The sequence below is a fragment of the Prunus avium genome, chromosome 6, assembly GCF_965620075.1.
Source record: "Prunus avium chromosome 6, drPruAviu1.hap1.1, whole genome shotgun sequence".
Taxonomy (NCBI): Eukaryota; Viridiplantae; Streptophyta; class Magnoliopsida; order Rosales; family Rosaceae; genus Prunus; species Prunus avium.
Window position 1 is genome coordinate 1,982,838 of NC_142289.1, and position 20,625 is coordinate 2,003,462.

The window sequence follows — 20,625 nt, forward strand, 5'->3', positions numbered from 1 at the left end:
TTAAGCTTTTCTCCCCCATCCCCGCCTTCATACCCGCAATATTCATATCGGGGATTCCCCATCCCTCCCCATTACGGAAGAAAAAATCAATATATAACTACTTTGTTGAAAAAAAAAAAACTAATTCAAGATAATAAATATATATAATATATACTTATAAGACAATATAAGAATGTTTATATAAATAAGTAGTGTGGCTTAAAATTTGTATAAATTATATAAGTATATAATATAATAATATAAAATATAAAACTTAGTCGGTACAATCACTTTAGTAGCATATTTATATATGGCAATATATATATATACCTCATCAAAAAATTAATATATATTCTAAATGGGGAGGGTTCGGGTTGGGGATTAAAATACCATCCCCGTCCCTCCCCAAACACCATACTTAAAAAATTCCCCATACCCGATTTTTGTCCTTCATACCTGACTCATTAGGGTCGAATCCCCGCGAAGACCCTTACCCGCAAGGAAAATTGTCATCCCTACTCAAAATAAACTGTGTTTTTATCTTTTTCATCCTATTTTCAAATCTGTCGACTTAGGCCCAGGATGAAGGTTAAAGTATCATATTTCTGAAAATAAACTAAAAAATTACGAACATCTTGTACGACTACTAATGTAAGCAAACGATGCACGTATATATGGGAGAAGAAGTTGTAGCAGGATCATAGAAGTTGTGTGTTTTGCTTGAGAGTTAATGCAGAGCTTTTATTTATAATCAATATATATATCTGTTTGGTTTACAATTTGATTGCACTAACATCTTCATTAACATGTCATATGTCATGTAAAGTGCGCCTGAAATTAGAGTTGATGCTGCTGATGGGTCAATGGAGAAGCATTCTTGAAACTTCTTACAAGCTGGACCAGGAATGATTAGTGTTTACTGTTTGCACTGAACTACTTGATTTGAAACCCCACAACATATATTTATATAGGTGAATCAGTTAGCTAAAGAGGGTAAACAATTTACTACAGTGAAAAATGCATCTCGTTTTTTGGCTAAGCAAGTAAAAACTGCATATTGATGGATTATGTTGTAGCTACACTACATTAGTTACACCTGTCTGCCTTGGAATGGATGAAATGTGTGGCCTTCAAAAGTTGTAAAATGATGACTTTCCTTTTCTTAAAAAGTTTGCAAATAGTTTTCTGCACAGGTAATGAAAGATTGAAAGTTCGAAGATTCTCTCATAGAGACTCTGAAACTTGTCTTGAAGAAATTTGGTACCAACCTCTTTCTATCTCACCATATAAAGGGTGAACAATGGAAGAAATACAAGCATCACCTGTACACACTTATTTGAGTACAGCAAACAAACTCTTAGTCCTCTACATTAATCGGAGTATCATCCTCCAAATTCCCAGGCGAGGGTGTCTCCGGAAAGAATTCTTCATTTGGATACATCTTCTGGAAAAGCTGTCAAGTTCAAGCATTAACACCAAAATTCATAAGGGTGAATATTGAGCCATGTATTGTAACAAGAAATGAAGCATTATGAACAAAATATGATGCCAATAAAAAGATGATCATACCACCACAGCTGCATCTAACAGACCATCGTAGCTGAGATTTCCATCTGGCATGGGAGTTGAAATGAGATGTTCATGTTGCTCCTGAAATCGATGTAAACCAGAAAACAAAAACAAAAATCATCATAGATGGACATCAAAAGGGAGGGATGAGTAAAAAAGCAGTCAAAAAATGCATGTATAATCAATGCAAGAAAATTATTGAGAAACAAAATAGAGTGCAAAAAAAATTATAGCCAACATGAGTGGCACACCATAGACAGCTCCTGAATATACAATGTGCTCCAAAGTAAGTTGGGTTTCACTTTTACTTGTGCATCTTCACTTTCAACTGTGGAACCATTTTCAGGATTTCCAGGACCAGGAAGTGTGAGAAGAGAATTCATGGCCGCATGTAGCAACCTTTTCCCTTGTTCCGCACAATTACATAAAGCAGAAAAATACAACACAAACCTGAAGATAACAAGGTAAACAAGATCAAAATTTAACAGCTTCTTCAAGAGAGTGAGGGCAACTTATCTCTTGAGCATAATTTTTTTATATTTAGCATAAACATACATGCCCTTTGGACAAACATCCGCTTCCGAACTGCCACCTTCTGTCTGGATAACCCGGAGTGTGCCATCAACAGACATGCCCTTTGGACAAGCATCCATTCCCGAACCGCCGGCTATTTGGATAACCCGGATTAAGGTATCCTGTTCAGGGTACAAAGCTAGGGAGGAAAAGAAAGCAAAGGAAATGATTACTTTTTATTATTATTATTTTCTCAACAAAGTACAGTAGCATAACCTAAATTAAGTCTTACTTCTAGGAGGATATACAAGCAAACAGTTTGATGTTTTTGGCTTCACAGAACTGGCTGTGATGCATATTCCCCTTGCCACCTTTCCTTTAGTATCTTTAAGACTTAAACCTTGAAGGCCTTCTCTCAGACAGTCTGGTGGAGATGGAGCTGGTGCCAATGGGACGGTGAAGGCTGGATTCAAAACTAGCTGATGACTAAACAAATTCTGACCTGAAGCTAATCTAACACCCTTATATTTCCCACTATCCTGCAAAATTCTCAAGCCAATTTACATATGTGAATTAGTTTGCAACTTTCAGGAACCATATGTTAGTTTATCGATAAGTAGGTTCACTCTTATACCTTGTCCATAAGCACAGCAGTCACTGGCCCGCATAGCCTGCATGATAGAATTTTCAAGAGAACAAAGAAAAAGTGGTTAGCAAAACCTAAAAAATTGGCCCAAAATAAATAAGTAAACAATAAATGGTACACGTGTGCAAAGAAGTATGTACAGGCCAGCAATGGTGTAGGATGTTTTTCCTTGAAAAACAAGAAACAGATACTTCTACTTGAACTTACACAAATGCAACCTTTAACAGCCGCACGACGGCCAAAGAAAGCTAATAAATCCCCATGACCATACTTAGGATAAATCCAAGGGCCAGGACCATTTTCAGACCTTGTGAGAAGAAGAACAAGCACAATGAAGAACATCACCACAACAATAATACATAAAATCTGAAAATTCATTAGATAAACTGTAATTACTGAGCAGAAAACAGAGAGGAGAAAACTAACTAACTAACCTCGATTTGTCGTAAAGTGCTAAACACTCTATCCCAGCTCTTGTCTTCAGATTACTTTTACAAACTTCCAAGTTGAAATTTTCTTCATCATAATCTACCATGGCAATGTACAGAATAAACCTATTTTACAGAGCAAAAAATGACACCAAGTTCAAGTTTTTGTCAGCACATTCCAATTTCCAAATAAAAAAAACATTAGCAGCAGAACATCTAATCCAAAGCAAATAAAGAAATAAAAAACTCAATAGAAAAAAAAATTTAAGTGATCAATGTGTACATACGACTTAATCTTGGCTGACAACTGCATTCCATCTAAGAAATCAACAAAAGGGCTCTCCAAATCCTCCTCCGAAATCTTGAAAGTTTCACTAAAAATTTGGCTCCATTCTTCGTCTTGCTGCTGAACAAGCTTGATGAAACTCCTCAACTTGGACTTCTCTACAAGCTTTAGGCTCTCGTCCACAAATACTTCTCCTTTTGAATATGGAAAGATATGTAACTTCCCATTGCTCTCATAAAAAACGCAAACTCCATCGATGCGTTTGAATTTCAAGATCCCATTTTCCACATATAGGTCGACACCGGATTTGATAATAAAGTCAGTGGCTTTGTCACCATGGAACAAAAGCCTGGGCCCGCCAAGGTCGATGTTGAATTTATCCGCAGAAGGGATTTCAGGGGCATAGTTGGTAGTTTCAATGTCGGAGTATAGCAGCCGTGGGATGAGCTCTAAGGCCACAAAATCATGGTGATCATGAGCATGGCCGCTGCAAGTAGGGTTTTTAGCAGTAAAATGGGAATTTAGGAAGGAGGTGAATTGTTGGAGGGGAAGAGAGGCAAAGTGGCTGCCGTTAAAGTCGTTGGGGTCAATTTGGAGGACAGTTTTTCCGGCAGCAGTGGCTGCGGCGGCAATGACTGTTTCAGGGAGGCCTGTTCCGATCACAATAAGATCATACGTTGTGGGTTCGATTGGATAGTCTGAACTCATGGCTGCTTTGCAGAGCAAACGTTTGACGTGCGAGACAGGACAGAGAGAAACGTACCAACAAAATAAACGAAACGAACCGAGAAACTTGCAGTTTGCTTGGACTCACAACTTGGTGCTGGGAGATTGAAGGAGAGAGAGAGAGAGAGAGAGAGAGAGAGAGAGAGCGCGGGAGGGTGAAGAAGAAGAAAGGCACGCGCTTTGCTTCTAAAACAGAGCAATTAATTTGAAGTATAGGATTTGGGAAATATTTTCCAATTAAATATTTTCCGCGAACCAAATGAACCTTTAATGGCTTTTTCTTTTCTTTTATTCCTTCAGTGGTCCAATATTTTTGCACGTGACCATGGACAGGGGTCACGTGACCAAATAGGAACCGAACAAAAAAGCCATGGCTTCAAAGACAATTACTGTCTAAAGTCCAAGTTGGTGGTCACTGTCTAAAGTGATGATCTTTGATCAACCAAAGAGTAATAAACTAGAAAACGACAACTTTTACTTCATTACAATACGACTACAGAGCCCCCAAGTTCATATTTTTATCTTCCACATCCCTTTACTCTTTGTTTTCTGCATATTTCTGCCCAATTCTCAGTTTCATATTATTTGTTGGTTTTGATTTGAAGGGAAGTACCCAAAACAAAAAATATGGGCAGGGAAAGCATAGAAGAAGGAAAATTATCAAATCCTCTGCTTGTCAAAAACATTGATCCTAAATCTCAAGTCTATGGCTATGGTGGTAGAGGTGAAAACAGTGGTGCAGGTAATGAACAACAAAGTGAAACTTTCTCATCGTCGGCCACGACCATGGTTGTGCTCAGCACTCTGGTTGCTGTGTCTGGTTCCTATGTTTTTGGGTCTGCGGTAAGTTTGAGTTTTGTGTCTGATCTGATGATATGCGCGCTCTGTTTGGACCCTGTTTCAACACTAAAATTTTGTTGTAGTGGCATGGGATCAAATGGTCGTTGGTGTGTCTTTGAAATATTTCTAGCCGTTTGATTGGTTTACTAACGGACTGAGCCATTGCCACGTGTATGATTGTTTTACAGGTGGGATATTCCTCACCAGCTCGGTCTGGGGTCATGGATGATTTGGGCCTCACTGTGGCTGAGGTTTGTATAGATTTTTAGAAAATTTGCCCCCTTTGTTTCTTTCTTTCTCTTGTTTGGTGATAATGTATCCCCAATCCCTGCTATCTTATGTTTGCTCATCTTATAATGTTATGTAGCCTATTACATAAATGGCAGCAAATAGGAAGGGAACATGCATGTATGTATATACATCAATGTAGTTATGTATATGTCTTCTTCATACTTCAACTTATGGGCACTAGCCATTTTGCAGTACTCGGTTTTTGGTTCAATATTGACAATTGGAGCAATGATAGGAGCAGTAGTGAGTGGGAGAATAGCAGATTACATAGGTAGAAGAGGTGTAAGTTTCTGCCATTACCCTTTTGTTATTTCTATAAATTTTCTAATATTTTAACTCCAAACCAACTACTGATCTCTTCAATTTTGCTCAATTCGGGTTGTTTTGGGAGGCAGGCAATGGCCATTTCTGAGATATTCTGCATATTGGGATGGCTAGCCATAGCTTTCTCTAAGGTTTTTCCATGGTTTCTCTCTTTAGTTGCTCTTTATATTCAAAAGAGTGGAATTCTTGGTTTCAGCTCATGTTTTCAACTTTTATTCTTCTTCACAGGTTGCTTGGTGGGCTGAGCTTGGAAGACTGTTGGTAGGATGTGGAATGGGACTTCTTTCTTATGTGGTAATTTTTGTTAGGAATGTATGCAACTCATAAGAGATTGTTATTAAAGTTCCAGGTAAAAGTTTTTATGTTTCAATAACAAACAGGTGCCTATATACATAGCAGAAATAACACCAAAGAATCTGCGAGGAGGATTTACAACAGTTCATCAGGTAAGCATAAGCATCATGATTCACAAATTTGGAAACCATTAGATATATTCACTCATTGCTTACTATTTCTCACTGATTTTGCAGTTGATGATTTGTTGTGGTGTGTCACTAACGTATCTTATCGGGGCTTTTTTGAACTGGCGAGCTTTGGCTCTCATAGGTAACTTGCTCTTCCTCAATGATTTAAAAATGACTCTATACCAGTGAGATACCACACAAAAAAATCTACCTGCCAATGGATTTAAAAAGAAAACCAGGAGAAATATAAACAGAAGTATTTGACAGTGGTTTCTTTTGTCCAAAATTCAGGAACTGTTCCTTGTGTTATACAGATCTTAGGTCTATTCTTCATCCCAGAGTCTCCTAGATGGCTGGTGAGTCATGTAGTTAATTATATCAACATGGTTTCCCCAATAATGTCAACATTTGTCCTTTGATATGGAGAACTGGAGGAACTTTTGACATGCTTGATTGTGAGCCCATTATCAGGCAAAGATTGGTCAAGAGAAAAAGTGTGAAGATGCTCTCCAGAACCTTAGGGGGAAGAATGCTGATATTTCTCAAGAAAAATCTGAGATTAGAGTAAGTTTTGAATTACAACAGTAAATTAATGACACAGTAACTCTTCTGCTTCTGCTGGAAATGACCAGTACTTTGAGTAGTTCTAGGATGAAAAAAAGGACTAATATATGTTTGTATTCTCTTATAGGACTATACAGAAACTCTGAAGCGGCTTTCAGAAGCAAGCATTCTTGACTTATTTCAAAGAAGATATGCGTATTCCCTCATAGTGAGCTTTTAAATCAGTCCCTTCTGTGACATTCTGCCTTTCTGTTTTTATTGTTGTATCATAACTTATAATTGTGTTAGGTAGGAGTTGGCCTTATGGTACTGCAACAATTCGGAGGGGTTAATGGCATTGCCTTTTATGCTAGTACTATATTCATTTCAGCTGGTAAGTGAAAGGCCTTTTTAGATCTTCTTTCATTTATCTAACAAGAGCCAAAAGAAAGCAGATGATGAACGAAATGAATCTATGGCTTATGACAGGATTTTCAGATAGTATCGGGACTATAGCTATGGTTGCTGTTCAGGTGCTTGATGCTCTCAGTGTAATTCCAATTTGGCTTCTGTTTATTTCTTCCTACTCATTGTAGTTCTAATTTCTCTTCCGCAGATTCCAATGACCGGTTTGGGTGTAATTTTGATGGATAAATCTGGAAGACGTCCACTTCTTCTGGTAAGAACAAAGAAGAGTGAGAATTCTGGTCTATGTAGTGATAATAATACTAAATGAAAATCTAGTACTGAAGTCTGATAATTCTTACAGGTATCTTCAACAGGAACATGCTTAGGTTGCCTCCTTGTGGGGTTGTCATTCTTGTTGCAGGTTCCGTCTAGAGCACGATCTAGTCCTCTTTCAATTTTATTGTAATTTTTAATTGTTTCTTGAGAGAACCAAGTCTACCATGTGTAGAACCTTCAACAATGGAAGCAGGTCACTCCCATCTTGGCACTTGTTGGCATACTGGTAATGCAACTTGACTTGAATCTCAAAAGTTGTTTTTCTCCAATTTTCTTTTTGCAATGTGCCAATAGACCTAAAGTATTGCTCAACCTCTTTGAAACCCATAATCAGGTATTTACAGGATCGTTCTCATTGGGCATGGGAGGAATTCCTTGGGTTATAATGTCAGAGGTAGGTTATAGTTCACAAGCATGATCTCCACAATTTTAACAGAAACATTATAAGCTAATTTCTGTCATTGCATACATGTGTCATCTTCTCTAAATGTTGACTTCTATTTCAGATATTTCCCATAAACATGAAGGGCTCAGCTGGTAGCCTAGTAACATTGGTTAGCTGGTTAGGTTCTTGGATTGTCTCATATGCTTTTAATTTCCTAATGGATTGGAACTCAGCAGGTAATGCCACAAAGTTTTCTCTTCCTAATTCTGTCTGGACTGGAATGAGAGAGACACTCTCACACATTTCATCTTATTTCCCTCTTCCAGGAACTTTCTTCATGTTTTCATGCATATCTGGTGTAACCATTCTATTTGTTGCAAAGCTGGTACCAGAGACAAAGGGGCGAACACTAGAAGAAATACAAACATCGATGAATCAGTTTTCAGAAAAAAGATAAATGGTATGCCTGCATCATGACATTGTCAATCCATTTCAGGTGTCATTTGCAGCATGATGAAGTATGTTCTGAATTGCAGCCAAATTTTGCAATTCAAAGTTTCCCTGTAGCTTTGGTCCATCAGACAGTTAATTATCACACAATCTCTCTTTGTATTTAGCCTGTTGTTGATGATCAGCACCTTAGACCAATTGTGTATTTCATTTGCTCCACAGGAGTGCTGTTGGTACGGCACGAAGGAGAAGCATCTCCTAAATGTTTGATGATGTAGTTCTAACTCCTGAAGATTAGCAATAAGACATTAAAGTTTATTGTTGGTTGATTGTTTAGGTTTGTGACCGCTTTGCCTTTGTGGTTGTGTGGTCCTTAAAGTTTCTGAGAACAGGAACATAAAAGCTTTTCATTACCGCAAGCTAAGGAGACATGACTTGAATCATCAATGTCTAAGATGGAAAGGGAAAAAAGAATTGCATGATATACACAACGAGAGAGTCATCTGTGAAAGCTTTTTCTGTTGCAACGAAGTTAGGTTACAGCATCTAAGACGGTCCACAACTTTTGAAAGATGAGAAACTAGCTAGCAAATGAATTACTTTTCCTGAATCTCTGGGCATATTAGGTAACATATGCAATACATAAATCCCATGTTCTCATGTTTCTTATGGCACGGAAATTAGGCCATTGTTGTAGTCCCTGACGCTATCCCTCTCCCAAGGCACAACCTACATGATTTATATGCATTAATATTCTTAGGTAAGCCACCTAAACTCCAGTGTCCTAATTTCCTATATAAAGGAGTACCCTGTATCAGCTCCAACACAAAGCCAATTAATATAAACATTAAACAAACTGTCTTCTTCTTTCTCTCCATGGCTGAATTACCATATCCCGAACAACCATGCCCACCATTGTCCCCTCCCGCGATGGTCAAACGTGGCTCAAACCACCCTGTCCACCAGACCTTAGCCAGTGCAGCCAATCTTGCTAACCTTCTACCTACCGGCACAGTCCTTGCCTTTCAGACCCTCACTCCTACTTTCTCCAACAATGGGTCCTGCCAACTTTCCAATAAGTTCCTTACAGCATCTGTCATTATATTTTGTGCTCTCCTTTGTTTCTTATCTTCATTTACGGATAGCTTCAAGGACAATGATACTGATGGGAAACTCTATTATGGCATCGCCACATTCAAAGGCCTCTACATCTTTAACTGCAGTAAACTTGAGAACATTAACAGAGACTTGGAAAAGTATAAGATCAAGTTCTTAGATTTTGTTCACGCCTTTATGTCACTCTTCGTGTTCTTGATCTTTGCTCTTAGCAACTCCCATGTGGAAAGCTGCTTCTTATCTGGCGTGGGAATAAACTACAGTGAGTTAGCAATGAATTTGCCACTAGGGGCTGGGATTTTATCAAGCTTCTTCTTCACAATCTTTCCAACTGCTCGTAGAGGGATCGGATACACAGACATGGTGCCCCGAGCATAATATATAGTAGCTTTTGTAAAACATAAATTATGCAGATGTGCATTCCAAAGAAAACAAAATTATGCAGATTTGGCTGGTGATATGAACTCCTTATACTGCAAATTATGTTTACTGTTCATAATTAGGGAACTTATTTTACAATTTGAGAACAGAGAAAAGATTTTAGGACTGAAAATAGCTTTATTATTACCTTTCAATTTCAAGGCCAACCACAAAAACATAGAATTTAAGCTCTCCACAACCATCACTATAACTAGTAAAAACCAGTCATCAACTTAACATGTTTTAATCAGTGAAATTAGAAACGGTGGCATGGGGCTCACATGCCTTAGCAGCTGCAGTGGGCACAACATCAGGGCTAGGCTCCACATGTTTCCCAAGAAGCTCTTCAGGCAAGTCCTTGATACCCTTTAGATAAAAGGTGTACAATATTTTGAGAGGATGACACACAAGCTGGTGCAACTTCACTTGACCATACACACCTTCAAAACTTCCAGACCCACCAGTCACAGCCAAATAAGAGTCCTCATAAGTCAAATAGGCTCCCTGCACAGATATGTGACCATAGTCTCCGAAGTAGAAGCTGTAAGCAACCTCATATCGGTCACCGTTATTTTCTGGTTTGTTTTGGATCAAAGTGGATATCCCTGCTGTAATTCCAATGCGCTTCTGCAAATCACCAGTGTACAATCTGTTAGTGAAGGGGACGAGATCACCGAGTCTGTTGACTTCTTTCTGACTCAACCTCAAGTAAGCTAGGCTTGCACGGTCAAGCTCATTGATCTCACAGACATGAAGGACTTGTGGAGCTACGTCCGTGGGTGCTGTTTGTTAAATTCAGAGAAACAGGCCAACGGCCCACTACTAACAACACCGATATTGTCTCTAATTTAACCGCCTACAAATCCTAGTAGGTGTGAGGTTTTATCACAAAAGGCCTCGGTGATATTAGTAGTGGAACCATTCATTATATCTTGTATTTTATTTAGTCAAGTTTCCGATGTAGGACTTATATTCTTGAACACTGTTTGCTCAGAGGAAGATGATGGGTGGGCTTAGATTCTGCAAGTGAACAATGGGGATGTTTTGGTAGATGGAAAGTAGTTGAAATGAGAGGTGGCAGTGTGGAGTTTGAGATCAGATGGATTTTGGAGCTTGAAGGGTAGGAATGGCTTACTGGCAATGGACGGCAGCAGCCTTGGGTTGGCAAGTTTCACAAAGGAGGGGGTGAAGCTGAGGGAAGAGGTTGAAAAAGCCATTGATTGATCAAACTTATGAATTCTTTTTCTATGTAGTAATTGGTAGCAGAGAAAATGATGGTGAAAAGTGCATGGAAGAGATTGCGTTTATATAGAGTAGAATGATGAAGAAGATAAGTGATGATTCAATATGGCATTTAAGGTGAAAGGGTGTGGAGATTGTGAACGACGGACTCGTTGTATTTCCCTTTCCAAGTTACATCAATATTCATTGATTACAAATTACAATGCGATAAATGAATCAATTTCTTTGATTTTTCAACTTCAGTACTGCATTTAGAGAATTTCATAATTTCTACATTCCCCTCATAAAATTAGGGGACCATTTCGGTCAATAACCCTCCCAAAATTATACCAAGATCCAAAAACGTACAAATCATTATCCATGGAACATGTGGGTGCTTATAACTTTGGCTAGAGACCATATAATCTTACACTTGCGATAAAAGTTGGAGTCTCATTTTGTTGTTAGTCGCTCTCCAACAAAAACTAAAAAGTTGTAATCAAAGTATTTGTATTTGGCACCGATGCATATACCTTTGAAGATATTTTTTGTATGCTCATTACCTTTTTGGATATTTAAATTTGGAAATGGGACCTTGGTACGAACCCTTTTTCGGAATTCATGTCAATGTCACATTCGGTGGTAAGAGGATGACCCTGCCCATTGAAAATTGGCAATGGAGTTGTGCAACTTTATTATGCCAAGCCAAAATAACTCTACATTTTAAAAGAGTGAATGCAATGCAATTGACTATTTTCATGTTATATATACATGTGAATACGTGGGTTGTCTAAGTGCCCATTTGGTATTGCTTATTTGGGGTGATAAGTGATTTTTAAAAAAAATTGGGAAGTCCAGCCCGTTTGGTAAACTATGAGAAAATCACTTATTGTTTAAAATTGATGTGAGAGAAAGCTATAAGGGAAGCAGCTAATGAGGGGCTTTCATTTTCTTATTATGCATGCATCAGTTTTGAAGAGGCGCTGGGTTTAATGATTATGTTGCAATCTTTTTTTGATTATGCGGAAATTAGTACCAATAACACTTTTAACAAAAAGTATACCAAACGCTAGACTACTTTCTCTTACAGTTGATTTCTATCACAGCAAATCTGACAGCAATTATTTTTACAGCACAACAATGCCAAACTGAGAGGAAGAGTCAGTGAAACAAATAAAAAAAGGAAGAAAAAAAAAACTTGTGTCATTTTTTAAAGAGGCCACATCATTGTTGAGGAGGAATGGCTCCTGATGCTTGGCATTGTCCTTAACAAAATCAACCAAAGATTCTTCAATATGCATGTTTCTAAGAGTATCCTTATCAAGTCACCAAAGTTCAAATCAACAAGGTCCACCCCCCGACATCGTACGCACGCGGATGGAGTAAAACCACTTCGATCAACCTTACTATGTACTATGCTATAATCTATATTGTTTAGGTGAATTATTATAATCTTGTATACGTGGATTAGGTCAATTAGTTAAAATAGTGTGTCCATCTTTTTGCACCCGAATTCAATTTCTCTCTATTCATCAAAGTAGCCTAGAATATCAACTTATCAAAAGAAAAAATGTATTGTAACAAAAACAATGCTTATTAGTTGCTAATTAAGCAACTAATAATGTCGTAGAATCTTGCACGTACACGGTACACTATTATTGTGAACTTGTTTCGTAGATTTTCATGGGAACCGTTTTGGGTTGTGAGATATCACATCAAATTATGCATCCAAGGGAAAATGAAAGTAGTGAAGGTCAGAGCCCCAGGCAGGCCCCCAGCTGCAAATGCCAGTGGCAGTGCCAGGTAACACAACCATAGCCTTGCCACCCTAAATAACTAATCTGAGACATTTATACATCTGTCCCTCACTTTAAAGTTTAAAGGGCTCGCTGAGTTGACCTAAAGTCAAACACACAAACACACAAAAATAAGTGTTGGTGACTGGTGATGATAGGATTGCGTTATGGAAAGAATAGTGGAAGAAAAAGGCAGATGTGAGCGAAGCCGAAGTCTGAGGCCATCTTACGTGGGACCCGGCTTACTTTCCTCCTCATTTCCCATCTATCTATCTCTCATCTCACTTTAGAACTAGCTCGCTAGAGGCTAGAGCTCCTCTTTTTTTTTTCTTTTATCTGTCCTGAATTACAATTTCTTTTCTTTTCTTTTGTCACGCTGGCACTCTCTTCACCATTCCCACTACGTATCCACTGCTCTCTCTCTCTCTCCCTCTCACACATTTGGCTCCTATATGCATATCTATCTTTGGCGTGAGGTCTCTATTATTAATACCATTCTCACTCCTCTCTCTCCTTACCCAATTTTTTTCCCCTTCCCTTCCCTTAACAAAAACCCAACATTTTCATGACCCCATTTTTCTTCTCACTATTATCCTTCATCCCCTTCTTCTTCACTTTCTCTCTGCTATATTATAATAAGAAGTTCCCTTGTTATTCTTATAATAACACTGTTTTTCCAATTATGATGATGAGCTTTTGTAGAAAGATCGCCCCTCACTCTTTCCTCGGCCTCACCTCAACAACTACTACTACCACTACTTCAACAGCAGCATCAACCTCCATAGATGCTCACCATGAAAAGCTCCCCTTCAAATGCCACCACTGCATTTCTCCCCTAAGTTGTACAGCATCAGGAGGAGGAGGGTTGCTAGGTCTGGTCACCGCACCAGATTATCATCACATCAAACACCAACCCCTCCTCTTGGAGTCTTCTTCCATCAAATCCTCCTCCTCCTCATCAGATTCATCATTATCACCACTAGTGTTTTCTCCTCCTCCTCCTCCTCCTCCTCCTCCGGAAATTGAGTTTGAGACAAAGAAAGATTACGCAGGTGGGTTTGGGTTCATAGACGACATAGGAGGCGGCGTGGACGGCTTGATGTCGTGCACGGAGAGCCTAGGGTTTGAGAGCTCGGACGAGAGGCGAGTGGATGACCATCAGATCATTGAAACAATCGGCCACCATCATCAGAATGAATATGAGGATCCTGTGGAGGAGGACGCGTGTTTGAGGATGATGAGGCAGTCGATGAGGAGAGTGTCCAAATGGAAGAGGACGGGGAAGAAGAGAGAGGAGGCCAAGAAGTTTCCACCACCGCTTTCTTCTTTAAACCAGAATGGGCAGCCCAGGTATTACCTCAGGCCTGTCAGGAAAGACGGGAGGCTGGAGCTCACGGAGGTCAGGATTTACAGGCCTGAGATCTTGCGTGCTTATCGTCAAGATGGACGGTTGAGATTGCATCTTGTTACCCACGAACCTGATCTCCAAGAAGAAGAAGAACAACAACAACAACTAGAAGGCATCCAAGAAGAAAATGAAGAAGAAGAAGAAGTTATTGATGAGAAAGAGAGTATAATTAATGTGAAGGAGGTGGAGGAGGAGGAGGAGGAGAGGAAGCTGGCTGTGGGAGGAGAAGGGTTTCGGAGGTGCCAGAATCTGGTGAGCGGCGGCTACCATCACCACCGTGGAAACTTGGCGGTGTGGAGCCAGCGGCAGCATTGTGTGACAACCAGGTGATGATAGCATAACAGAGAATATTATGGCATGGTGTTCAAAGTGGCCGCGTTGAGAAAGAGACAACTGTACTGGCTCTACATGTAGTTAAATTAGGAAGAAGGACGAGATGTTTCATAGGAATTAATGAATGAAGTAGAGAGGGAAAGTCAATTAATCGAGGTTGGAGAATTAAGAGAGAGGCAGTTAATTTAAGGCTTACGAAGGTCAAGTTATGTTTGCGGTGGAGGAGCACTGTTTCTTTCTATTTAGGATTTAACTATTGTGATTAATTAAAGTACGTAAATTAATTAGCGTGTGGAATATAGATATATATATTATTATGTTGATGATGTGTGTATGATCAACAAATTTTGAGGGTCCAGAATCATTATATCAAGTAGACGGTGAGGAATCTCTGCTGCCTGTATATATATATAAACACACCCACATGCACACACATACAGTACAGTCTTACAGATGAGATGACCAGTTGCGTTTGCCAAATATTTCTCTTCTGTCACAAACTCATCACTGTATAATATTATATTTCCAATGCGCAAATTCTGAATTTTTTTGTTATGAATTAATAATTAATTAATGAGATATAAGTTGATGATATATATTATATTTCCACACTCAATGTTTTCATGTAAAACAAAGTAAGTAAAAAGCTATTACCTAACTAGTCATGAACTTCATGTGATTCTTGTTGAAGTTATTTAAGACGCGTGCATTAATTAGTCCGGGTGGATAAAAAGAATTATAATTTTGACTAGATAATTGGAAAACAATTTACTTATATTAGTAGAATATCACTATAGCGCTATCCCAAGTCAATCACTCATTATCATATATTTCAACTTTCCAACATAGTAGTGCAACTTCCCGACATTGCATCACGCAACTTTTCAACATAGTAGTGCAACTTCCCGACATTGCAATGCGTGATGCACTTGGAATACCTCCACTATGGCATTCCCATTACTTGCAAGTTATTTTCCGATTTTAGGTTTTACGTATCAAATTTCAGGCAACACTTTAAATTTTAAAATCTAAATAATAACTTTAGACCCCAAACCAATCAAAAAAATATAAATAAATAAATTGTATAAACCATGCAGATAAGCTAGAGCTAATCATCCAATGAACTGAAAAAGGAATGAGAGGGACTTGTTGCGAGGTGTCGAGGAGCTGATGAAGACAAAAATAGAAGGGGTAAAAAGGTTTCTGGGTGGATGTTGTTTTGTCGACTGCCACGTACTGCTGTATATCATCAACAGGTGGGAAGGAGGGAAGACTTTCCAGTAACAAAAGTCATTGCCATATATACTACTAGTACTATACTAATTACTTTTTTACTTTTACTTTATTTGGTAATTAAGGGCTAAAATCTAATCTTCACTTTTCAGGTTATTTCTAATTTATTTCAGCTTTTAGTTTAGTTTGCTGCAGCACATTTTACACATGCTTAATTAATATTGGTGTTTCCTAATATTTTATTAATAATTAAAGCTAAATCATCACTTTACAACAATAACCATGTGTTGGGTTCATTTTTACACATGATTTATCATGTTATTCACCCATTATTTTGAGTTAGTTCTTGACATTTTATAGATTTTTTACTTCCTTTTTGTGTTTTCATAGGTTTTACCTTGGTTAGAATGAAAATGAGCTAAAAGTGCATTATTGGTTATAAATTCTGATTTTGTTCATTTTCGTAGGTCAACTTCTTGGCATTGGATCAGCATGCTCTGGTGCTCGGATGAGGTGAAGATCTTCATGAAACTTGTTCAAATGGATGTTAACTACAACATATCCAAATTTGAGCTCTATTGGACAAGTATAGCCTATCCAACTGATCCTACATGTTACAGCAGCTCTAGAGATTTGTCTTGGGCCAGTTTTTACCTCCATAGTGTCATCTTGATTCTTCTTGTTACCATACCATTTGGTAACAAGAAATTACTTTGGTTAAGAGATATTTTCTGAAACAATGAGCATATTTTTGAAGACAAAAATGCATCATGGCAGGGGGACAAGGAGGAGACAAAGGTTAAAGTGCCATAATGGAAAGGAAGAGAGAGAGGGATGAAGAATGATGAGAGGCATCTTGCATCAGTTTGGAACGGGGGAATTGAATTGGCAGAGCACTTGCAGAGTAAGAGAGCAGGTTTTTGGGAGATAGGAGAGGAAAAAGGGAGGAGACTTCCACCATTGAAGACTTCAAGCTTTCATCACTTCCAAAATCTGTAAACTCTTTCTAGTTTTGTTTTGAATTTGTAGTTGAATTAAGTATGAGCAACTAAACTCCATAGCTAGGGCTTAGGTTGAAGCCCTAAACATGATTACTCTATTGTTTTGATGCTTGAGTGTATGAATTTCTAGATATTGTTGATGAATTCCTATTCACTAAAATAATCTATCCTTAATGTATGTTTTTCTTTGATTGATCACCTTTGAAAGCATGCTTCTTGAGGTTGTTGGGATTGTGTGAATTCTTCATATTTTCCTAAGTAACAAATGGATGAAGTAAGAACCATCCATGTGAATTGGTTTCTTGAATGCCTAATGTAAACACCATGCTATTAGGATTCTTGTGATGTTCATATTCTCTTTGAATTTAATGGGTTTTCCTTGTAATTGAATCGAAGTACTAATCACACCTAGGTTCGGTTATGGGGAGGGCACGAGTATTGTAGCATGCACTCTACTTATTTTAGAGAGAATCATGCATCTTGAGCCACTAAACCCAGTCTTGATTGCGAACATCTTCATCAACACGTTTAGAGTTCATCACTTAAGTATTCACGAACTTGAGTAGGATTGTTTAGGGTGGATTCTGAAACCCTAGTGTTTGTTATCACTGAATTTTGTTTGTTTATGTAATTGTTTTTGACTTTTGGTCCGCGCTATGTTCTTTGTTTTTCTGTGCTGAATCCAACCGTATAAATAATTTGAAATTTGGACAAACGGTTGGAAAGTTATAAGTCAAAAACTGGACAGAGGTCGAAGCTGAAAAAACAGAGAAACAAATCTGTCCAAATGGTGATAAAAGGGTAATAGAAAGTGCTGTTTGTGTTTTTCTTTGGTTTCTTGTTTTGTTTCTTTTCTTTTACCTTTCTTTACTCATTCTTAGCTTCCAATTTGTTTTGTGCATCTGTGTTGTGTTAAATAAGTGTTCTTTATGTACTCAAATTAGAACTTGTAGGAAGCCGACAGTTCTTTGTGGGATCGACCCCGTACTTACATAATCTATACCTCAATAGATTCTTGCATTTGCGGCTATTTTTAATTGGTTGTTTGCACATTAATTTGTGTCAGTTATTAATACAACACCATGCTTATTTATTAGCATAGCGACTGGAAATCGTGAGACAAATTAACAAATAAATCGTGGTTCAATTAGTTTGATGCTTTTTTGTTTTGTTTTATCATGTGCAGATAGTGGACAAAAATACATCATGCTTTCTTGTTGTTGCGCTATCGTACGCGTATTATAAAATGTCAAATTAATTACAAGATGTTTTTCGTTTGGATGTTACAATTCACAAATTATAAGTACACTCAAGTTAATATTTGAATAGATAAAAAAAGAGATTTTTTATTTAAACCCTGCACTTCTCTTTGTTCACCCCATTACTTAAATCATTAAGCTGTAAGTTTTATTATTGTGTAAAAAGACAAAAAAGTTCATCCAACTTAATACTTAACCCTAGTACATCTATACACACACCTCACCACTCTTCATATTAAGTTTTAGAAAAGTACAAACTCATCTATGTCCAATTGCTAGATTACTTTTCTATTTTAAAGACGTAGACCATTGAGGAGTCTACCTCTTTAAAATCTGCGTGGAAGCTGATAGAAATGCTTGTCGATTGTTTGGCTGTAATGATCTTATTCTCTCTTTTTGTGTATACTACAGATATTATTTAATGATTTAAGTATTGAGGTGAACAAAGAAAATTGTGGAGTTTAAATAGAAAATCTCTTTTTTTAAAAAAATTTATTTATAGCTTGGGGTGTATTTAAGGGTATTTTGGGAAGATATTTGGGTTTTCTTAGAAATTGTGAAAATTTAAATTAGAAGTTGAGGTGAACAAAGAGAAGTGTGGGGTTTAAATAGAAAATCTCTAAAAAAAATATGTGAAATTTTAGGTGGCTAAATATTTCAAATTTGGGTTAAGATCTAATTTTAGGTGAATCTTAAAGGGAATTAAGGCACGTAGCTTTATCACACAATAATTTTTCATTTAATTGGTATTCATGAATAAAAATATTCAAGTTGGTTCAGAATTTTTCCAGTGCAGTTTGCATGTTATTTGGTCGAAAAAACCTGAAAGAGTATAGTTATGAGAGAGAGAAAATTAGAGGGCAAAGTGAAAAAAGGTTTATACCAAAATCGTCGACAGCAGGGTTCGAACCTGCGCGGGCGAAGCCCAACAGATTTCAAGTCTGTCTCCTTAACCACTCGGACATATCGACACTTGTGTTAGCTTGAACATCCTAATGGTATTTATCCAAACTAGTGGGAGGAAACTATGCCACAGTTGTGGATTGAGCTAGGGCTGGGCTGGGTTTTGAGCCCAAACCGACCACCTACCCGGAAGTCTCAGCCAATTGGGTCCGATTTATAATCGAAAATTCATAAACAACGATATGACCGATCAACAGTTTGAAATGCCCAACCTTAATTGTTGTGTGTGTTGAAGCGGTTGAGAAAACAAGTGACAAGCTGGAGATGTGATGTTGAAGCCATCAACGAAGCTTTTACTTTCAAACGCTATGCGGTGTAATTTAAATATTTAAGTTCAACGAGATTGAACATCAACGGGGACGTAGCTCATATGGTAGAGCGCTCGCTTCGCATGCGAGAGGCACGGGGTTCGATTCCCCGCGTCTCCATAATGTTGTTTCATTTACTAGTTTTATCCTGCACCGTTGGACTCACTGACCAGACAAACTACGATCAAGTTGTGCTTTTGTTTTTATCTTTTTTTAAACTCATAAACTTGAAACATGTTGCAAAATCGGCACAAATGAAACCCGAAAAGTCAAAAGTGCCCTTACTCTTTTTTATTTTTTTCCCTTAATAAAAGACATGAAAAACGCACCCATCGGCCGGCATCGTTGAAGGAGGAGACATCCAGCTCAAAACCCATTACACAATCCATATATTATATATATATATAACTAGCAAAAGCTGATGGCAAACATTTGACGTGTGGAAGGATATGTACAACCCACAATTTGCTCAAACTTTTCAAAGAGTGGAAGATTTCTTTCGAACTTGTTTGGATTTTAAAGTCATATTATTATTTGGTCCAGTTGGTCATGTCCGTGCATTATCAACTGTCACAATGTTATTAAAATTAGTACACAACTAGAACAATTGTACCAAATATTTATAACTAGAGTCCACCAATTCAATTCAAATGTGACATGCTTTGAATAAAGAAAATATACAACTATCCAAGAAAAGAGAAATGCTAGCAACCTTCTCTTTTGGACCTTCTCCCTTCTCCTCATAACAAGTGTCACTTTCCTTACACTTAAAACAATGTCATTAATTCATCACACAAGTTAGTTTTTGTTTTCCAAGTTTACCCTTTTAAAATGTATTGGCTTCTATATTTCCTTCAATTTATTCAAATTTTGTTACAACTTCTTTAGCACATTATTAAAAATTAAATAATAAAAAAAACATAAGAAAAATGTCATATTTTAAAATATAAAAAATAAAGTTCGTTTCATGACATTGTTATCATCTTTATTTTGTTTATAACAAAACACACGTTCTCTTTGGAAATTTTTTTTTATATAAAAAACTTCAGTTTTTATTTTCTTATTTAATTTTTTAACAAGATGGTAAGAAAGTTGTAAAAAAATTAGCTTGTTATTAAAAAAAAATTAATACATTTAATAAGGGTAAAGTTGGAAAACAAAAACTAGTTTGTGTGATGCATTAATGACATTGTTTTAAGTATAAGGAAGGTGACACTTGTCATGAGAAGAAGGGAGAAGGTCCAATAGAAAAGGTTAGAGAGAAGGTTGCTAGCACTCCCCCCAAGAAAAAAGGAGGAGGAGGTTTTATTGAAAATGTTTATTTAAAATAAGTCAAAAGGCCAAAATGATAAAGAATTGGGGAAGCCTATAAATTGCGC

The 20,625-nt window shown here is 37.5% G+C and overlaps 4 protein-coding genes, 2 non-coding genes and 1 pseudogene across 9 annotated transcripts; 4 read left to right on the top strand and 3 right to left on the bottom strand.

Moving 5' to 3' along the window:
* Positions 1-1,116: 1,116 nt before the first annotated feature.
* On the bottom strand, positions 1,117-4,384 carry LOC110759670 (rab escort protein 1-like). Of its 2 annotated transcripts, XM_088254298.1 has the most exons (9): positions 3,423-4,384; positions 3,142-3,261; positions 2,899-3,014; positions 2,696-2,718; positions 2,354-2,600; positions 2,104-2,260; positions 1,800-1,998; positions 1,549-1,629; positions 1,117-1,432 (listed from the first exon to the last, which is right to left on the bottom strand). In XM_088254298.1, exons 1-9 carry the CDS (start codon positions 4,127-4,129, stop codon positions 1,337-1,339), a joined length of 1,746 nt encoding a protein of 581 aa, XP_088110424.1. In that variant the 5' UTR covers positions 4,130-4,384; the 3' UTR covers positions 1,117-1,336. The 2 variants fall into 2 exon arrangements, with proteins under 2 accessions (XP_088110424.1, XP_021817452.1); XM_021961760.2 differs by lacking the exon at positions 2,899-3,014 and having other exon boundaries at positions 2,696-2,732; positions 3,423-4,382.
* A 226-nt stretch (positions 4,385-4,610) lies between these two features.
* LOC110759668 (sugar transporter ERD6-like 5) lies at positions 4,611-8,511 on the top strand. 3 transcript variants are annotated; one of them, XM_021961756.2, is made up of 19 exons: positions 4,611-4,990; positions 5,176-5,238; positions 5,471-5,560; positions 5,674-5,733; positions 5,831-5,896; positions 5,983-6,048; positions 6,133-6,208; positions 6,358-6,422; positions 6,538-6,630; positions 6,758-6,838; positions 6,919-7,003; positions 7,099-7,142; positions 7,226-7,288; positions 7,379-7,438; positions 7,526-7,579; positions 7,688-7,747; positions 7,860-7,974; positions 8,065-8,198; positions 8,411-8,511. In XM_021961756.2, exons 1-18 carry the CDS (start codon positions 4,775-4,777, stop codon positions 8,193-8,195), a joined length of 1,488 nt encoding a protein of 495 aa, XP_021817448.1. In that variant the 5' UTR covers positions 4,611-4,774; the 3' UTR covers positions 8,196-8,198; positions 8,411-8,511. The 3 variants fall into 3 exon arrangements, with proteins under 3 accessions (XP_021817448.1, XP_021817446.1, XP_021817449.1); XM_021961754.2 differs by having other exon boundaries at positions 4,613-4,990; positions 8,065-8,511; XM_021961757.2 differs by lacking the exons at positions 4,611-4,990; positions 5,176-5,238 and adding an exon at positions 5,257-5,395 and having other exon boundaries at positions 8,065-8,511.
* Positions 8,512-8,663: 152 nt separating this feature from the next.
* Positions 8,664-9,762, top strand: LOC110759669 (inactive Serine/Threonine-kinase, putative (DUF679)). Its single transcript, XM_021961759.2, has one exon. The coding sequence runs from the start codon at positions 9,065-9,067 to the stop codon at positions 9,680-9,682; it is 618 nt and encodes a 205-aa protein (XP_021817451.1). The 5' UTR covers positions 8,664-9,064; the 3' UTR covers positions 9,683-9,762.
* Positions 9,763-9,845: 83 nt separating this feature from the next.
* LOC110759708 (allene oxide cyclase, chloroplastic pseudogene) lies at positions 9,846-11,094 on the bottom strand (annotated as a pseudogene).
* A 2,038-nt stretch (positions 11,095-13,132) lies between these two features.
* LOC110759666 (FANTASTIC four-like protein (DUF3049)) lies at positions 13,133-14,805 on the top strand. The gene has a single exon (XM_021961752.2). The coding sequence runs from the start codon at positions 13,307-13,309 to the stop codon at positions 14,477-14,479; it is 1,173 nt and encodes a 390-aa protein (XP_021817444.2). The 5' UTR covers positions 13,133-13,306; the 3' UTR covers positions 14,480-14,805.
* A 4,059-nt stretch (positions 14,806-18,864) lies between these two features.
* Positions 18,865-18,946, bottom strand: TRNAS-UGA (transfer RNA serine (anticodon UGA)). Its single transcript has one exon. It is a non-coding gene; the product is annotated as a tRNA-Ser (tRNA).
* A 347-nt stretch (positions 18,947-19,293) lies between these two features.
* On the top strand, positions 19,294-19,366 carry TRNAA-CGC (transfer RNA alanine (anticodon CGC)). Its single transcript has one exon. It is a non-coding gene; the product is annotated as a tRNA-Ala (tRNA).
* Positions 19,367-20,625: the final 1,259 nt, after the last annotated feature.

Coding starts and splice junctions, on each gene's coding strand:
- LOC110759670 (XM_088254298.1), bottom strand. CDS start 4,129: ATGAGTTCAGACTATCCAATCGAACCCACAACGTATGATCTTATTGTG. Junction 2,719..2,898: donor TTGTGTAAGTTCAAGTAGAA/GTATCTGTTTCT, acceptor TATGCGGGCCAG/TGACTGCTGTGCTTATGGAC. Junction 2,261..2,353: donor GCTTGTATATCCTCCTAGAA/GTAAGACTTAAT, acceptor TTTCCTCCCTAG/CTTTGTACCCTGAACAGGAT.
- LOC110759668 (XM_021961756.2), top strand. CDS start 4,775: ATGGGCAGGGAAAGCATAGAAGAAGGAAAATTATCAAATCCTCTGCTT. Junction 4,991..5,175: donor CCTATGTTTTTGGGTCTGCG/GTAAGTTTGAGT, acceptor ATTGTTTTACAG/GTGGGATATTCCTCACCAGC. Junction 5,897..5,982: donor TGGGACTTCTTTCTTATGTG/GTAATTTTTGTT, acceptor AATAACAAACAG/GTGCCTATATACATAGCAGA.
- LOC110759669 (XM_021961759.2), top strand. CDS start 9,065: ATGGCTGAATTACCATATCCCGAACAACCATGCCCACCATTGTCCCCT.
- LOC110759666 (XM_021961752.2), top strand. CDS start 13,307: ATGACCCCATTTTTCTTCTCACTATTATCCTTCATCCCCTTCTTCTTC.